General features: G+C 38.0%; 1 protein-coding gene across 25 annotated transcripts in view; it reads right to left on the reverse strand.

Moving 5' to 3' along the window:
* The window catches only part of LOC129652815 (craniofacial development protein 2-like), a 641,831-nt gene that overhangs the window by 445,648 nt on the left and 177,024 nt on the right, over positions 1 to 19,159 (reverse strand). The window contains exon 3 of one of the 25 annotated variants that reach the window (XM_055581826.1): positions 769 to 1,883. The exons of the other annotated variants lie outside the window; for them this stretch is intronic. Within the exon in view, the coding sequence (XP_055437801.1) occupies positions 1,369 to 1,883 (515 nt within the window). The 3' untranslated portion in view covers positions 769 to 1,368. Of the gene's footprint in view, positions 1 to 768; positions 1,884 to 19,159 lie in introns of those variants that run through there. 25 annotated transcript variants of the gene reach the window in all.

Below are 19,159 nucleotides of genomic sequence, written 5' to 3' on the forward strand. Positions count from 1 at the left end.
TGTACTCTGCACGTAAGTTAAATAAGCAGGGTGACAATATAAAGCCTTGATGTACTCCTTTCCTTATTTGAAACCAGTCTGTTGTTCCATGTCCAGTTCTGACTGTTGCTTCATGACTTGAATACAGATTTCTCAGGGGACAGGTAAGGTGGTCTGGCATTCCCATCTCTTTCAGAATTTTCCACAGTTTATTGTGATCCACACAGTCAAAGGCTTTGGCATAGTCAATAAAGCAGAAATAGATGTTTTTCTGGAACTCTCTTTCTTTTTCCATGATCCAGTGGATGTTGGCAATTTGATCTCTGGTTCCTCTGCCTTTTCTAAAACCAGCTTGAACATCAGGAAGTTTACGGTTCACATATTGCTGAAGCCTGGCTTGGAGAATTTTGAGCATTACTTTACTAGCGTGTGAGATGAGTGCAATTGTGCGGTAGTTTGAGCATTCTTTGGCATTGCCTTACTTTGGGATTGGAATGAAAACTGACCTTTTCCAGTCCTGTGGCCACTGCTGAGTTTTCCAAATTTGCTGGCATATTGAGTGAAACACTTTCACAGCATCATCTTTCAGGATTTGGAATAGCTCAACTGGAATTCCATCACCTCTACTAGCTTTGTTCATAATGATGCTTTCTAAGGCCCACTGGACTTCACATTCCAGGATGTCTGGCTCTAGGTCAGTGATCACACCATTGTGATTATCTGGGTCGTGAAGATCTTTTTTGTACAGTTCTTCTGTGTATTCTTGCCATCTTTTCTTAATATCTTCTGCTTCTGTTAGGTCCATACCATTTCTGTCCTTTATCGAGCCCATCTTTGCATGAAATGTTCCTTTGGTATCTCTGATTTTCTTGAACAGATCCCTAGTCTTTCCCATTCTGTTATTTTCCTCTATTTCTTTGCATTGATCGCTGAAGAAGGCTTTCTTATCTGTTCTTGCTATTCTTTGGAACTCTGCATTCAGATGTTTATATCTTTCCTTTGCTCCTTTGCTTTTCGCTTCTCTTCTTTTCACAGCTATTTGTAAGGCCTCCCCAGACAGCCATTTCGCTTTTTTGCATTTCTTTTCTATGGGAATGGTCTTGATCCCTGTCTCCTGCACAATGTCACGAACCTCATTCCATAGTTCATCAGGCACTCTATCAGATCTAGGCCCTTAAATCTATTTCTCACTTCCACTGTATAATCATAAGGGATTTGATTTAGGTCATACCTGAATGATCTAGTGGTTTTCCCTCCTTTCTTCAATTTAAGTCTGAATTTGGCAATAAGGAGTTCATGGTCTGAGCCACAGTCAGCTCCTGGTCTTGTTTTTGCTGACTGTATAGAGCTTCTCCATCTTTGGCTGCAAAAAATATAATCAATCTGATTTCAGTGTTGACCATCTGGTGATGTCCATGTATAGAGTCTTCTCTTGTGTTGTTGGAAGAGGGTATTTTTTATGACCAGTGCATTTTCTTGGCAAAACTCTATCAGTCTTTGCCCTTCTTCATTCTGTATTCTTAGGCCAAATTTGCCTGTTACTCCAGGTGTTTCTTGACTTCCTACTTTTGCATTCCAGTCCCCTATAATGAAAAGGACATTTTTTTTGGGTGTTAGTTCTAAAAGGTCTTGGAGGTCTTCATAGAACCGTTCAACTTCAGCTTCTTCAGCATTACTGGTTGGGGCATAGACTTGGATTACTGTGATATTGAATGGTTTGCCTTGGAAACGAACAGAGATCATTCTGTCATTTTTGAGATTGCATCCAAGTACTGCATTTCGGACACTCTTGTTGACCATGATGGCCACTCCATTTCTTCTGAGGGATTCCTGCCCACAGTAGTAGATATAATGGTCATCTGAGTTAAATTCACCCATTCCAGTCCATTTCAGTTCGCTGATTCCTAGAATGTCGACATTCACTCTTAATGTCAGTACTTATATACAAATCTAAGATGTCAAAAATACTATTCATCAAAACATTCTAAAACATACAAATATGTTCCATATGTTTAGATGAGAAATAAAAAAAGAACTGCTTTACTTATTTAACTTTCTTCTTAATAAAGACATTTTTATTAAATCATATCTTATTGTTCCCAGTGGTGATGCATTTATTATGATTATATTTATTTTACAGAAAAATAAATAAGTCAAAGGCATTAGAATGAAATATGCTGTGAGGATAAAAATAACACTTGTGTGGCAAAGGATGCTTTCTGAGATTTCAAGGAAACATTTAGGTTTTGAAAGAAGCAATATTCCAAATGATTCGAGATCATAAAAGACACTAGATAGTCTATCTCATTTTCATTTACTTTACCCAGAGTAGGCAAATATATACATACAAATATATACCAGTCTTTGTGTTATTATAGACTTCCCCAGTGGCTCAGCAATAAAGAATCTGCCTGTCGATGCGGGAGACGTTGGTTCAGTCTCTGGGTTGGGAAGATCCCCTGGAGGAGAAAAATGCCAAGCATCTCCAGTATTCTTGCCTGAAAAATCCCATGGATGGAGGAACTTGACAGGTTACAGTCCTTGGGGGTCTCATAGAGTTAGATGTGACTTAGCAACTGAACATGGACATATGCACGTACCCTCTTGATCAACAGATTTGCTCTACCAAGGTCAGCCTTTCCTCTTCTAAAGAACTATTTTTAGCAGTTTATATAACAAGTCCTAAAGTTCCATTTGTGCATAGCTGGTCAATGTTAACTAACTTCTTAATTCCTACTTCTGAGAATCTGTCATAAAGCCTTCTTACAATTATTCAAGTGATCAATTTTACCATAGAAAAAGTTGGATCATAGAAAAAGCAAGGGAATTAAAAAAAAAAAAATCTACTTCTGCTTCACTGACTATACTAAAGCCTTTGACTGTATGGATTGCAATAAACTGTGGAACATTCTTAAAGAGATGGGAACACCAGAACACCTTACCTGTTTCCTGACAAACCCATATGTAGGAGAAGAAGCAAAAGTTAGAACTAGACATGGAACAATTGACTGATTCGAAATTGAGAAAGGAGTACGTCAAGGCTATATTTAGTCACCCTGTTTATTTAACTTATATGCAGAGTACATCATGTGAAATGCTGGGCTGGATCACTCACAAACCAGAATTAAGATTACTGAGAGAAATATCAATAACCTCAGATATGCAGATAATACTATCCTAATGGCAGTAAGCAAAGAGGAACTAAAGAGCCACTTAATGAAGGTGAAAGAGGAGAGTGAAAGAGCTAGCTTAAAACTCAACATTTGAAACGAAAATCATGGTGTCTGATCCTATCTCCTCATGGCAAATAGATGGGGAAAAAGTGGAAATAGTGACAGATTTTATTTTCTTGGCCTCCAAAATTACTGAAGATGGTGACTGCAGCCATGAAAGTAAAATATGCTTGCTCCTTGGAAGAAAAGCTATGAGAAACCTGGACAGTGTATTAAAAAGCAGAGACATCACTTCACCAACAAAGGTCCCTATAATCAAAGTTATAATTTTCCCAGTAGCTATGTCCAGATGTGAGAGGTGGACCATAAAGAAGGATGAGCAGTGAAGAATTGATGTTTTTGAACTGTGGTGTTGGAGAAGACTCTTGAGAGTCCCATAGACATCAAGGAGATCAAACCATTCAATCCAAAAGGAAATCAACCCTGAACACTCATTGGAAGGACTGATGCTGAAGCTGAAGCTCCAATACTTTGGCCACCTGAGGACTGACTCATTGGAAAAGACCCTGATGCTGGGAAAGATTGCTGAACAGGTTTTGGAAGCAAAATCTCTCCCCCAGGGAACCAGTGCTCCATTAGCGGAGCTTGTGGCTCTGACCCGAGCTCTAGAGTTAAACAAAGGGCAGCGGATGGGCCTGATAATCTGTGTGAGTCTACTTCTGCTGACTCCAAAAATCCTGAGTCTGCCATTTGATCCTCAAGACCATGCCTTCCTGTCCTGGGCTCACTCCTATGCTGCATTCCACAATTTGTCTAACTGCTGGGTCTGTGGAGCACTCCCCTCTTCGTCAGTGGAAGGCTTCCCATGGTGGACATCTCCACTTCAAGGAAAAGACTTTCTCCAAGTCTGTGAATACCTTCGACAACAATCACATGCGATGCCTCTTCTTCATCTGATGACATCTACCAACCCTAAAATGGACTGGTGCAACACGTTGCACTTTAACTACGGACATAATGTGACTTTTAATTTTGATTCTGATTGTTTTGTTTTTGCTGTTTGCTCCCTACATCTGTAACTGTATAACTGGGTTTGTTTCTAGCCGCTTGAAAGCTTTTAAGTTACAAATGGTGGCTCAAACTCCTGCTATTGCTGTAGCTTCCTCCAGCTACTATTTGGGGCCCCTAGATCAGATATCCTCAATATGAGGATTAGGAGAATATGTTGCCTCACCAATTTAGGGACAATGCCCCTTGTCAGCTCGGAAGTAGTTATGGAACGAGAACGATGCCCCTTTTCCCTAGGCAACATAATTCTCCTAAAAGAAAAGGGGGGAATGAGAGAGTCAGTTCCTAGACAAGTTGATAGGGAGTCTAGGGGTTCCCAAGGAGAAAGGGGTCTGGAATTCTCAAGGAGGAAGAAAGGACAAACTTTTTTTCTTTCTCCACATTCCTTAAGGTTATATAACAGTAATGTATCCTGCCTAAGGACAGTCTTTGGATTCACCCTTCTGTTATCTTAAAATGTTAATTATGGGAGTAGACCTGGTCTTTACAAGGATGTATTTTGCCTAAGGACAGTATTATCTTAAAATGTAAATTATGGGAGTAGGTCTGATGAGGTCTTTACACCTTTAAGATATTCTTTGGATTATATAACTTCATTGTTAACACTAGCAAGCGGGTACTCCTTCTGCCCCCTTCTGATGCCTATGTCAGAAGCTTTCTCTATCTCCTTTATACTTTAATAAAACTTTATTACACACACTTTATTACACACAGAAAAAGAAAGATTGAGGGCAAAAGGAGAAAAGGGCGACAGAGGTTGGATGGCATCACTGACTCAATGGACATGAGTTTGAGCAAACTCCTGGAGATAGCAAAGGACAGGGGAGTCCTAGTGTGCAGCTCTGCAGTTGCAAAGAGTTGGATACAACTTAGTGACTGAGCAACATTAATCAATAGAAAAATATTATTTATTTAAATCTAACTTACCTAAGAAGTCCATCCACATAAGAATTAAGCACTTCACATAAAACACATACATATGCACAACATCAAGTCTTTAAAAGCAGACCTTATTTAAGCCCTTATTCAGTTAGTGAAACCACATCTACAGCTGAAATTTCTTTTTTTTTAACCTTTAAATTTATTTATTTTAATTGGAGGCTAATTACTTTACAATATTGTATTTGTTTTGCCATACATCAGCATGAATCCACCATGAGTATACACATGTTCCCCATCCTGAAACCCCCTCCCAGATCCCTCCCCATGCCATCCCTCTGGGTCATCCCAGTGCACCAGCCCCGAGCATCCTGTATCCTGCATCGAACCTGGACTGGTGATTCATTTCATATATGATATTATACATGTTTCAATGCCATTCTCCCAAATCATCCCACCCTCTTCCTCTCCTACAGAGTCCAAAAGACTGTTCTATACATCTGTGTCTCTTTTGCTGTCTTGCATACTAGGTTATCATTACTATCTTTCTAAATTCCATATATATGCGTTAGTATACTGTATTGGTGTTTTTCTTTCTGGCTTACTTCACTCTGTATAATAGGCTCCAGTTTCATCCACCTCATTAGAACTGATTCAAATGTATTCTTTTAAATGGCTGAGTAATACTCCATTGTGTATATGTACCACTGCTTTCTTATCCATTCATCTGCTGATGGACATCTAGGTTGCTTCCATGTCCTGGCTATTATAAACAGTGCTGCAATGAACATTGGGGTACACATGTCTCTTTCAATTCTGGTTTCCTCGGTGTGTATGCCCAGCAGTGGGATTGCTGGATCATAAGGCAGTTCTATATCTAGTTTTTTAAGGAATCTCCACACTGTTCTCCATAGTGGCTGTACTAGTTTGCATTCCCACCAACAGTGTAAGAGGGTTCCCTTTTCTTCACACCCTCTCCAGCATTTATTGCTTGTAGACTTTTGGATAGCAGCCATTCTGACTGGTGTGAAATGGTACCTCATGGTGGTTTTGATTTGCATTTCTCTGATAATGAGTGATGCTGAGCATGTTTTCTTGTGTTTGTTAGCCATCTGTATGTCTTCTTTGGAGAAATGTCTATTTAGTTCTTTGGCCCATTTTTTGATTGGGTCATTTATTACAGCTGCAATTTCATAACATAAATTCTCTTCTGTACTAACTAAAGATACAAAAGAAGGAAGGGAAAAGCCTCTGATTTCAGGAGTATACATTTTAATCATGCAACTATTTTTTCATGACAATCAAAGATTGTGTTCACAAATGAGTATCACAAACATAAAATGAATGAATTATTAGGCTAGTAAAACTTCCCCAGCCCCATTTACAGCATATATCAGGTAAAGGATATGATGGTATCTTGCATAAAGCATTGCCTGTTATTTATCCTTGTTTAACTGCATAATACCAGGATAATCACCTGTAGTTAGGCTGAGGAAAATATTGCTTTTGTTTAATTTTTTTCTTTTTAAAAAATGATTATATTTTATATTAAGCACCTCTACTCTTAGTTTTTTAAAAGCTATGTCAACTCTAAATACCTTGATTATCTATGTCTTATTAAGTAGGGTCCTATTAATCAAAAAGGATAAAAAGATTTAACTGAAAGTTGAAGTACTACCTTATTGATTAGTAGAAAAGTCCTTCATTATTAGCAGAAAGTAGTCAATGTAATTTAGAGACTGATAGGCTATTTCAGAGTTTGTCACATCACAAAATCTAAGTAACTAGTGAAGGTAAATTTCTTAAAATGAGATTTAAAAAAATAAAAGTTTTCATATCATGGTGCACAATAAAAATGGTAACTTAGTTTGATTGCCACAAATACTGCACGATTTACACCAAAACTCATTTTTTAGAAAGTAATTTTTTAAAAGAAATAAGTTTTTCCTTGGGCTTAAACTAATGCTTTCAGCCTCAACTTTGAATCATAGAATGTTTTTATAATCATAGGTCTAATTCTCAAGCTATGTTAGGTTGGAAAAAAGTTCATTTGGGTTTTTCCATAAGATGTTTTGGAAAACTTAAACAAACTTTTAGCCAACCCAATAGTTGGGAATATTGTATGGACATGTAATTTTTCCAAAAGGATTTTCATAAAAATATACTTAAGAATATGAATTTCACTTTAAATTTAAATAAGCTTGAATTACTAACAAATAATTTTATCTATGATTTAAAACTTTGGCAAACATTTAATCATTCAATAACACGTATTAGGGAAAGAGTTGCTCTCTTAGTCCTAATGCATACAGCATTTTTATAGAGAATTATTCTATATAAAACCGTGCACACTAGGAGGATATACATATCGAACATGGGAAGGAAACACACACATACACACTATGCTCACACATACATACTCCTTTCCCAAACTGTAAATGCCAAAGGTCACTGAACCAACACAAATCCCTATTTCAATTTTATTGTAAATGTAGAAACACTAGAAAGAAGATGACTAGCTCAGCCAATAGGTGTTTCCTTGGAATACTTATTTAAACTTCTGAACTTGGTATATTTAAAACAGATAACAAGGACCTACTGTACAGCATAGAAAACCCTGTTCAATGTTATGTGGCAGCCTGAATGGGAGAGGAGCTTGGGGGAGAACGGATACCTGTATATGTACGGCCAAGTCCTTTTGCTATCCACCTGAAAACTGTCACAGCATTGTCAATTGGCTATACCCTAACACAAAATACAAAGTTTAAAAAAGTAAATAAATGTTTGAGCTTGGTAATTCTTTCTCTTGGGCAATCACAAGGCAGAAGAGGAGACCTTCTCATCTAACCACTAGAATCTTAAACATTTATACAGAGGCCTTAATTGGGTCCTGTGTGGAATACCATGCAGAACGGTCTCAACAATGCACTGCTCTCTCAAGGCCCTTGAAAAAGGCCCCTGCTATGTGAACAGTGGGCAGAATGTACATGCCAAGGACAGGAGAGGGTGAGCATTCTCCAACTGCCCAAGCTCAGCTCTCAGTTCAACCATTGGTCACATTCTCTTGATGACCTCTCCCAACACCCTGACCTTGGGGACCTCCTCTGCCAATCCCACATGCCCCCCTCACCTCCTGCCATGCACTGAAGAATTCAGCAAGGGGTTTCATCATGGGGGATGGTTCATTTGGTGGCTATCTGACTGCCTTGGAACAGATGTCACAGCAATAATAGAGGCACATGTAATAAGAAACAGATTAAAAAATGATTACCAAAATAAATAAAAATTTTGTTTTCCAATAGGAGCTCCATGATCCAAATCATTGATGTGTTAATTCCCTTCAACTGGAGGTCAGATCACTCGAGATGTTCATTTGTGGCCCAATGTGGTTTAATAAAGATGATTCATTAACACAGTCATCAGGTATGAACATACAGCCTCCTTGCAAAGTCATAAAAATGTCCAAGGGCATTGTATTTTGGAGGACAGCTTCCTCATTAGACATACATCAGTGTTCAGTAAAGACAAGCTTGGCCAACCATCATTTAAGGCTTGGTGGGTGAATTTAGTCAGGGCATGTATTTGCTTATGTCCTTCAGGCCAATGAGGGTAACAAAGATGGCAGCAAAATGATCATACCAACACAAAAAAGAATGTGCCATCTGGCCTTGTAGAGAGAAGGCTGGAAATTTTTGTTACTGTGGGGTAGATTCTCCCTGTACCTAGGAAAAACCCAGAATACAGCAGCCCAACCTCCCAGGTAGAAGGTATGGCCAAAAATTTGTACTATACAACCACTGAGTCCCATTCAGGTGGACCCAATAAATACCTGAGTGGCACAACCCATCAATGCAAAATCAGTTGCTATCCTCTAGGGTGATAGGATATCCTTCTTATATGCCCAGTACAGTTGGGCTAACTCTATTTAGAATGATTTTTCTGTATCCAAACCCAGTTGCTCAAATGTCCATAGACTGGTGTAAGCCACAAAAATGCATTCCAAATCTGAGCACAGATATTCAAGACCCTAGCGGTTATATTTTTAGGATCCTTCTGATTATCAGTGAGATGGTTGCCTGTGCCATTTGATGGACAGAAATACTCATGCCCAGTGTTACTGATAGTGTGGCCACAGGCCAGCTCCCTGGACCAGCGTTGTGATAGCAGATGAAATAAGGGCACTATGTACTTCATCTGGGCCTTCCAATCTCCTTCCTGTGGTGGTGATGGTGATACTCATCATGTCAATCCTATAGAGGGGCAACTGCCCACCTACTCAAGAGCTAGGTTGATTTCTTTATCAGGTATGCACAGGTAGGCCCACCTGTAGGAAGGTAGGTAGGTATTTCCATTAGGTGCCAAACCTCTGACTGGACATCCCAGGAGCATAGAAGTCTAAAGAAAAATAAATCCCTATTTAAAAGAAAATGCTTTTTAGAGTTTTCTTAATTTTTAAGCTAAAAACAAAACCTTGTGACTTAAAGTCAATAGGAAGAAGAAGACATTAGAAACAAAGTCACAGATGGTTCAAATTTTGGATCTACTACACGAGAACCATAAGATAATAAGTATTTGTATGCATAAAATGCATATAAATCTATAAGAGATGTAAAATGTGACATATATAAAATAATAAAAATATGATTCACAGAAATATATGACTTATCCAGACAGGAGAAAAATTAACAAAGAAGAAACAAACATAAATCAAACAGCAAAATTGACTTAAACAGATACATATCTACAGTTTTTCTATATATAAACTGCAAAATCCAGAAATTTTAAGAAAAAACTTATGATAATATAAAAATACAAAAATATTTTAAAATAAATGGATGTTCTATTCAGTTCAGTTCAGTTGCTTGGTTGTATTTGATTCTTTGCAATCCCATGGACTGCAGAACACCAGAATCTTTGTCTATCACCAACTTCTGGAGCTTGCTCAAACTCATGTCCATTAAGTCAGTGATGCCATTCAACCATCTCATCCTCTGTCATCCCCTTCTTCTCCTGCGTGCAATCTTTCCCAGCATCAGGGTCTTTTCCAATGAGTCAGTTCTTCGCATTAGGTGGCCAAAGTATTGGAGATTCAACTTCAGCATGAGTCTTTCCAATGAATATTCAGGACTGATTTCCTTTAGGATTGACTGGTTGGAACTCCTTGCAGTCCAAGGGCCTTCTCCAGTCCAAGGGTCTTCTCCAGTCCAAGAAGACTTCTCAAGTGTCTTCTCCAACACCACAGTTCAAAAACATCAATTCTTTGGTGCTCAGCTTTCTTTATGGTCCAACTTTCACATCCATACATGACTACTAGAAAAACCTTTATTTTGATTAGACCACCTTTGTTGGTAAATTAATGTTTCTGCTTTTTAATATGCTGTCTAGGTTGGTCATAGCTTTTCTTTTAAGGAGCAAGCGTCTTTTAATTTCATGGCTGCAGTCACCATCTGCAGTGATTTTGGAGCCCAAGAAAATAAAATCCTCACTGTTTCCATTATTTCCTCATCTATTTGCCATGAAGTGATGGAACCACATGCCATGATCTTAGTTTTCTGAATGTTGATTTTTAAGCTAGCTTTTTCGCTCTCCTCTTTCACTTTCTTCATGAGGCTCTTCATTTCCTTTTCACTTTTTGCTGTAAGGGTGGTGTCATCTGCATATCTGAGGTTATTGATATTTCTCCCAGCAATCTTGATTCCAGCTTGTGCTTCATCCAGCCCAACATTTCTCATTATGTACTCTGCATATTAGTTAAATAAACAGGATGACAACATACAGCCTTTCGCAATTTGGAACCAGTCTATTGTTCCATGTCCGGTTCTAACTGTTACTTCTTGACCTGCATACAGATTTCTTAGGAGGCAGGTAAGGTGTTCTGGTATTCCCATCTCTTTAAGAATTTTCCATAGTTTGTTGTGATCCACACGGTCAAAGGCTTTGATAGAGTCAATAAAGCAAAAGTAGATGTTCTTCTGGAACTCTTGCTTTTTCTATGATCCACCAGATGTTGGCAATTTGATCTTTGGTTCCTCTGCCTTTTCTAAATCCAATTGAACATCTGGAAGTTCTTGGTTCACATACTGTTGAAGCCTCACTTGGAGAATATCGAACATTACTTTGCTATCTTGTGAGATGAGTGCAGTTTTGCAGTAGTTGAATATTTTTGGCATTGCCTTTCTTTGGGATTGGAATTAAAACTGTCCTTTTCAGGACTCTATATATACACATATAGTCCCAATTTATAATTGGGTTTGTGTATGTGTGTATCGGAGAAGGCAATGGCACCCCACTCCAGTACTCTTGCCTGGAAAATCCCATGGACAGAGGAGCCTGGTAGGCTCCAGTCCATGGGGTCACTAAGAGTCGGGCAAGACTGAGCGACTTCACTTTCACTTTTCACTTTCATGTATTGGAGAAGGAAATGGCAACCCACTCCAGTATTCTTGCCTGAAGAATCCCAGGGATGGGGGAGCCTGATGGGCTGCCATCTATGGGGTCACACAGAGTCAGACACGACTGAAGTGACTTAGCAGCAGCAGCAGTATATGAATATACACACACACACACAATGTGAATGCTTCCCTGGAGTAGGAAATGGCACCCCACTCCAGTACTCTTGCCTGGAAAATCCCATGGATGGAGGAGCCTGGTGGGCTGCAGTCCATGGGGTCACTAAGAGTCGGATAAGACTGAGAGACTTCACTTTCACTTTTCACTTTCATGCCCTGGAGAGGGAAATGGCAACCCACTCCACTGTTCTTGCCTGCAGAATCCCAGGGATTGGGGAGCCTGGTAGGCTGCCCTCTATGGGGTCGCACAGAGTCGGACACGACTGAAGTGACTTAGCAGCAGCAGAGCCACTAAGCAATGAGAATGCTTACCTAAATAAGACTTTTGAAGATAAATTGATGAAAAAATAACATTTTAAGCTAATAATCATTCTAGATTCAAAGAAAGAAAATTAGCAAATATTCCATTTGAAAGGAACAAATGTACTGTCCTAAATTTGCATGCAAAAAATAACATAATTTTAATGTTATTATGAAAATTTGATACAATGACAAGAAGTAGATCCATGTACAAAAATATTTGAATATTTTATCATCCCTATCCAGTTGTTCTTTAAGAAGGGGCAAATAAACATCAGTAACATGATATAATAATTAAACATACGAATATACTTGACTTAAATAAGATATAGACCATTACACCCAAAGACAGCAGAATACACATTCTTTTAAAGTATACCTCAAACATTTACCAAACTTTACTATACACTACGTAACTCCAGATTTAGGAAGTTCAAATATTTGAAATCATACAGGTATTTTCTGACCACAGTAAAATTGAACTAAAAATCAATTAGAGAAAGATGAGCAGAAAATTCTCACATGTACACCCGTGGCAGATGCATGTTGATGTATGGCAAAACCAATACAATATTGTAAAGTAAAAAAAATAATAATAAAAATAAATTAAAAAATAAAATAAATTTCTCAAATATTTAGAAATTAAATAACATTTTAGAAATAAGTAATACATTTTAAATATCAAAACTTATTTTTGTTTGAAAACTTTGAGAAATGAGCTAGTAGTGGACCACTGTGTTCCAGGATTTCCATAGGTGAGTTTAGAAAGAGCAAAATCATTGTGAGAGAGGCAGTCTATGTGGCAGAAAGACAAAGGGACATTTAGATATTCATTATAAAGCTGTACATGTATTACACAAACATATTTTTATGCAAGTAGGCTACATATTTTGAGTGCCTTGAGGATGCTGACGAATATCATAGGCTCAGAAGAATTCTGTCAAGCCCAAACCCACCTCTGAAAAATAACAGTTATCACCAATTCTAGGAAGAAACACCACCTATACTTCAGTTCAGTTCAATTCAGTCGCTAAGTCATGAATCACAGCATGCCAGGCCTCCCTGTCCATCACCAACTCCCGGAGTTCACTCAGACTCACGTCCATCGAGTCGGTGATGCCATCCAGCCATTGCATTCCCATCCCCATCTACATCCCCATCTACTTCTCATCCTCTGTCGTCCCCTTCTCCTCCTGCCCCCAATCCCTCCCAGCATCAGAGTCTTCTCCAATGAGTCAACTCTTCGCATGAGGGGGCCAAAGTACTGGAGTTTCAGCTTTAGCATCATTCCTTCCAAAGAAATCCCAGGGCTGATCTCCTTCAGAATGGACTGGTTGGATCTCCTTGCAGTCCAAGGGACTCTCAAGAGTCTTCTCCAACACCACACTTCAAAAGCATCAATTCTTTGGCACTCAGCGTTCTTCACAGTCCAACTCTCACATCCATACATGACCACAGGAAAGACCATAGCCTTGACTAGACGGACCTTTGTTGGCAAAGTAATGTGTCTGCTTTTGAATATGCTATCTAGGTTGGTCATAACTTTCCTTCCAAGGAGTAAGCCTCTTTTAATTTCATGGCTATACTTAACCAAGTACTAATACCTGAACGAGTAAAACAAGCTTTTGCTAGATGACACCTAAATGGTTTACACAAGGAAATAAAATGTAGGCTCCGTCTTTGACTGACCTCTCTCAGGGTTTCACAATCTTGTTTTCAAAGGCTTCCACTACAGCTTTTATTTTCATACTCATCACATCCATGTGTTACCCTAAGGTGTTATGCTGTGCTCAGTCGCTTCAGTCATGTCCATCTCTTTGCGACCCTAAGGACTGTGGACCACCAGGCTCTTCAGTCCATGGGATTCTCCAGGCAAGAACACTGGAGTGGGTTGCCATGCTCTCCTCCAGGGGGTCTTCCTGACCCAAGGATCAACCCCTCTCTCCAGGGTCTCCTGCACTGCAGGCAAATTGTTTATTGCTGAGTCACCAGGGAAGCCCATGTGTTACCACACACGGTAACAGGCACCACTTCCAAAGAATACGCCAGGACCAGGGTCTTCTGTCACCCACGCTGCATTTGCATTCCCATCCCCATCTACATTTTAGGCTCCTGGGACAGATGTTTGGTTTCTAATGGTGTACAGAGGTGAATATCAGCATCTTTGGAAATTACAGCGAGTTGAATTATGAAGTATCTAGGCATGACCTGCTCACTTGTGATGACACAGGACAGCTGGGATCTATTATACACAGGGAGATCAGAAACAAGAACATAATGTATTCTCAGAGCCCCCAAAGACACATCTAGACCAGAAGGCTGTAAAATATTCACGTCGAGCAGCAGGTTTAAGTTACTCTGTGTTATGTAATTAATTCATATCTGTTCTTCCTAAGGGTTCCATTAAATCCTATAAGCTTTTACAACTTTATCTCAGGAGGACTATGAGTAATTAAAAGTCTGCTACACACTTTAGAAAGCAAGAAAGCATAGATAGAAAGGATCCTTTCTTCACTCATGGCAAAGACAAACAAAAGCTGTGGTCAGTGGTTCAGAGCCAGTTAATATTTAGAGATGAAGTCAGAAGACATGGTGGCAGGGAAGACTGACAGACTTTTCATAGGGCAAAATCACGGGTGACTCTCAAAGAAATATTAAGAAATATTTTTTTAAAAAAAGAAATACTTTCATTTTCAGCAAAACAAAAGACTAGTCCTTAATATTTTATTAAAGATTTCTGAAGCCAAAAATGACAATGTGAGACTGAAGAGATAGCTGGAGGAAGGATATTTACAAAGTTAGAAAACTATTCAGAATAAATAGCATGAAGAAATGAAGAAAACAATTTCTAAAGCAGGATTTCTTCTTTTTCTAAAAAGAATAATTTCATAGAATGGAGAAGATAAAACAAAAATAATGAGAAAACTGATAAAAATAAGAAGCCTATTAAAAATACTAACCCTAACCGGAAAATTTTTTGCTTTTTAATATTCAGTGTTCACATTACTTATATTACCACAGTTTGATTATTTCTAAGGAAGGTAAAAAAAAAATAATGTTTTCATGATACTGTTTTTAATTTGTGAATATGGAAATTTTCAGAAACAAAACACAGAAAAAATGACATAATGTCTAATTACTTATCACTCAACTTCAAAAGTAAGCAGTTTTTCATTCATTTAATGCATTATCCATCTACACCTTTTTAATCACAAGTATTGAGTTGGCCAAAAGTTCATTTGCACTTTTCTGTAACATCTTATGGTAAAACCCTAAGGATCTTTTTGGCCAATCCAGCATTTTGAAAAAAAAATCCTAGATGTTATATTACCCACAGATACTTCATCATGGAAAACATAATAATCTTATATATTACTATGAATATAGTAATGACCATAATACACTACTTCCTACCAAAATTAATGTAATTCTTCAACATCATCTAATAAAATCTTAATGGTTACATTTCCCCAAATACCTCAAACAATCTTTGTAGTTAGTCCATTCAAATTAGGTTCTAATGAAAGTCAGTTTTTAATTCAGAGCTCTTTATTTTGTTCTATTGGTCTATGTATCCTCATAAAAACAAAAACAAAAAAATCTCATAAAAACAGATGCATAGACCAGTAGAACAAAATAAAGAGCTCTGAATTAAATCCACATATATGTGGTCTACTGATTTTCAAAAGAGTGACAAGAATAAATAATGGGCAAAGGGTAGTCTCTCATATAAATGGTGTTCTGAAAACTGGATAGCCACATGTGAAAGAATGAAATTGGATTCATATGTCACACCACATGTAAAAATAAACTGAAAATTAATTGAAAATTTAAAAATAAGACTGAAACCATAAGTCTTCTAGGAGAAAACAGGGAAGAAGCTGCTTGATGTTGATGTTGGCAATGATATTTTTGGATGCTATGCCAAAAGTACAGAAAACAAAAGCAAAACTAAACAAGTGAGATTACATCCAACTAAAGAGCTTCTGCATAGCAAAGGATACAATCAATAAAAGAAAAGGTAACAAATGGAATGAAAGAGTTGCAAACATATCAGATAAGAGGTTAGTAGGCAAAATACATAAGTTACCTCTAAAACTCAATAGCAAAGAAAAAAATAATTCAGTTTCAAAATGGGCAACATACCAAATAGACATTTCTCTGCAGATGACATACAAATGGTCAACAGTTATGTGAAAATGAGCTCGGTATCACTGATCATGGTCAGGAAGCAACAGTTAGAACTGGACATGGAACAACAGACTGGTTCCAAATAGGGAAAGGAGTTCGTCAAGGCTGTATATTGTCACCCTGTTTATTTAATTTATATGCAGAGTACATCATGAGAAACGCTGGAGTGGAAGAAACACAAGCTGGAATCAAGATTTCTGGGAGAAATATCAATAACCTCAGATATGCAGATGACACCACCCTTATGGCAGAAAGTGAAGAGGAACTCAAAAACCTCTCGATGAAAGTGAAAGTGGAGAGTGAAAAAGTTGGCTTAAAGCTCAACATTCAGAAAACGAACATCATGGCATCCGGTCCTACCACTTCATGGGAAATAGATGGGGAAACAGTGGAAACAGTGTCAACAGTGTCAGACTTTATTTTTCTGGGCTCCAAAATCACTACAGATGGCGACTGCAGCCATGAAATTAAAAGACGCTTACTCCTTGGAAGGAAAGTTATGACCAACCTAGATAGCATATTCAAAAGCAGACACATTACTTTGCCAACAAAGGTTCGTCAAGTCAAGGCTATGGTCTTTCCTGTGGTCATGTATGGATGTGAGAGTTGGACTGTGAAGAACGCTGAGCGCCAAAGAATTGATGCTTTTGAAGTGTGGTGTTGGAGAAGACTCTTGAGAGTCCCTTGGACTGCAAGGAGATCCAACCAGTCCACTCTGAAGGAGATCAGCCCTGGGATTTCTTTGGAAGGAATGATGCTAAAGCTGAAACTCCAGTACTTTGGCCCCCTCATGCGAAGAGTTGACTCATTGGAGAATACTCTGATGCTGGGAGGGATTGGGGGCAGGAGGAGAAGGGGACGACAGAAGATGAGATGGCTGGATGGCATCACCGACTCGATGGACATGAGTCTGAGTGAACTCCGGGAGTTGGTGAGGGACAGGGAGGCCTGGCGTGCTGCGATACATGGGGTCGCAAAGAGTCGGACACAACTGAGTGACTGATCTGATCTGATCACTGATCATTAGAAAATAAAAACCAAAACCACAGTGAGAAGTCAATTTGCACCTAGGATTTTTATTATTATCAAAGAAGCCAAAAGATAAGAAGTGTTGGCAAGAATATAATTTATGGAAAAATTTCCTGACATTATAATAAACTGTATGAAAGTTCTTCAAAAAATTAAAAATAGAACTACCATGTGATTCAGCAATTTCATTTCTGAGCAGTTATCCAAAGGAAATTAAATCAGAATCTCTGGATCCCAACACTCCCACATCCATTATAAAATATCTAGAGCCTCAAATATGTTAAAATTCAGGATTGGGGCAAGAATACCTTACAGGTGGTGTTTTGTCATTTCTAGGACATTCCCATTAGGAAACATATACAATATTATGTGTTGTCAGTCTCATAACTGGTGATGCTACAACAAATAAATAAGCCAGATGGTTTTGACTTGATTCCTTTATCACAAATCACCCATTAACCATTCACCTGGTTGTAGGAATATTAAATAAATGTATGAACTCCAATAGGAATGTTAAATTTGTAACTATAAGAAAGGCTATCACTTCTTTTTCAAGTATTAGGTGAAATCATTCTGCAAAGAAAAAATTCTCCACTTTTCCTCATGGACTGTTTGGTTATTCTATCTGACACAATGTATGCACAACTAGTGTTTACCTTGGCCTTACTTAATAATCTCTACCCAAAACTCGACTATGGATGCTACTTCTCTTATTTTGAAATTAGTTATTTTTATATTTTTAAAAATATATATTATGAAGGACAAAAATAAATTATTATCTCCAATTAATTATTCAATAGGAAGAAATTCATTACAGAACGTTCTGTGACAAAAAAATGGATTATTCCACATTACTATAAAAATGCATGACAATGTTCTTTTAACTCTCATGTTTGTACATCAAACTTCACTTGAAATGATTCATAAGTTAAAAACAATATGTGAAGGGAGATGTAAATATTAAAGACTAGCAAATTCATATATAGAAATGAAAATAGCAATTGAATTCATCATCCTAGTTGATATTTGGGAATCTAAAATTAAAGTTTTTAAACTATGGAACAAATTTTATTTCCTGCATCAGGCACATCATAGCTTTCCTGCACTTGGCAACACTAGGAAGCATTTCAACACTACATGTATGGACCATTATAAATAGCAAAGTCACCAACAAAGAGCACAAAATGCGAACCATAATAAAATGCGAACTATAACAAAATGAGGTGGATGAAACTGGAGCCTATTATACAGAGTGAGGTAAGCCAGAAAGAAAAACACCAATACAGTATACTAACACATATATATGGAATTTAGAAAGATGGTAACAATAACCCTGTATACGAGAAAGCAAAAGAGACACTGATGTATAGAATAGTCTTTTGGGCTCTGGGAGAGGGAGAGGGAGAGGGTGGGATGATTTGGGAGAATGGCATTGAAACATGTATAATATCATATATGAAACGAATTGCCAGTCCATGTTCGATGCACGATACTGGATGCTTGGGTCTAGTGCACTGGGACGACCCAGAGGCGATGGTATGGGGAGGGAGGTGGGAGGAGGGTTCAGGATGGGGAACACATGTATACCTGTGGTGGATTCATTTTGATATATGGCAAAACCAATATTGTAAAGTTAAAAAATAAAATTAAATTGAAAAAAAAAATGTGAACTATAACAGGCTGCAAAAAAGACCCTTATCTACAGTAAGAGAGCTGAGAGAAAGCAGAGCATCACCTGGTTTGACTCCAGCAGGGAACATGTGTCCAGGGACTCAAATTCATGACCACTCTGCATTTGCCCTCAAATGGTCACCAAAGCACTGTTTGGTTTTGAGGTTGAAAATATATTTTAATGAGTAGATGAATTCACAAATAAACATTCTGTGAATAATGAGGATCAACTCTTTTTGCTTCATTCTGCAACCAATATAACATATGCCTACAATATATACTTAAAACAACTTCTGAATA

Source organism: Bubalus kerabau, chromosome 5, assembly GCF_029407905.1.
Source record: "Bubalus kerabau isolate K-KA32 ecotype Philippines breed swamp buffalo chromosome 5, PCC_UOA_SB_1v2, whole genome shotgun sequence".
NCBI classification, from domain to species: Eukaryota; Metazoa; Chordata; class Mammalia; order Artiodactyla; family Bovidae; genus Bubalus; species Bubalus kerabau.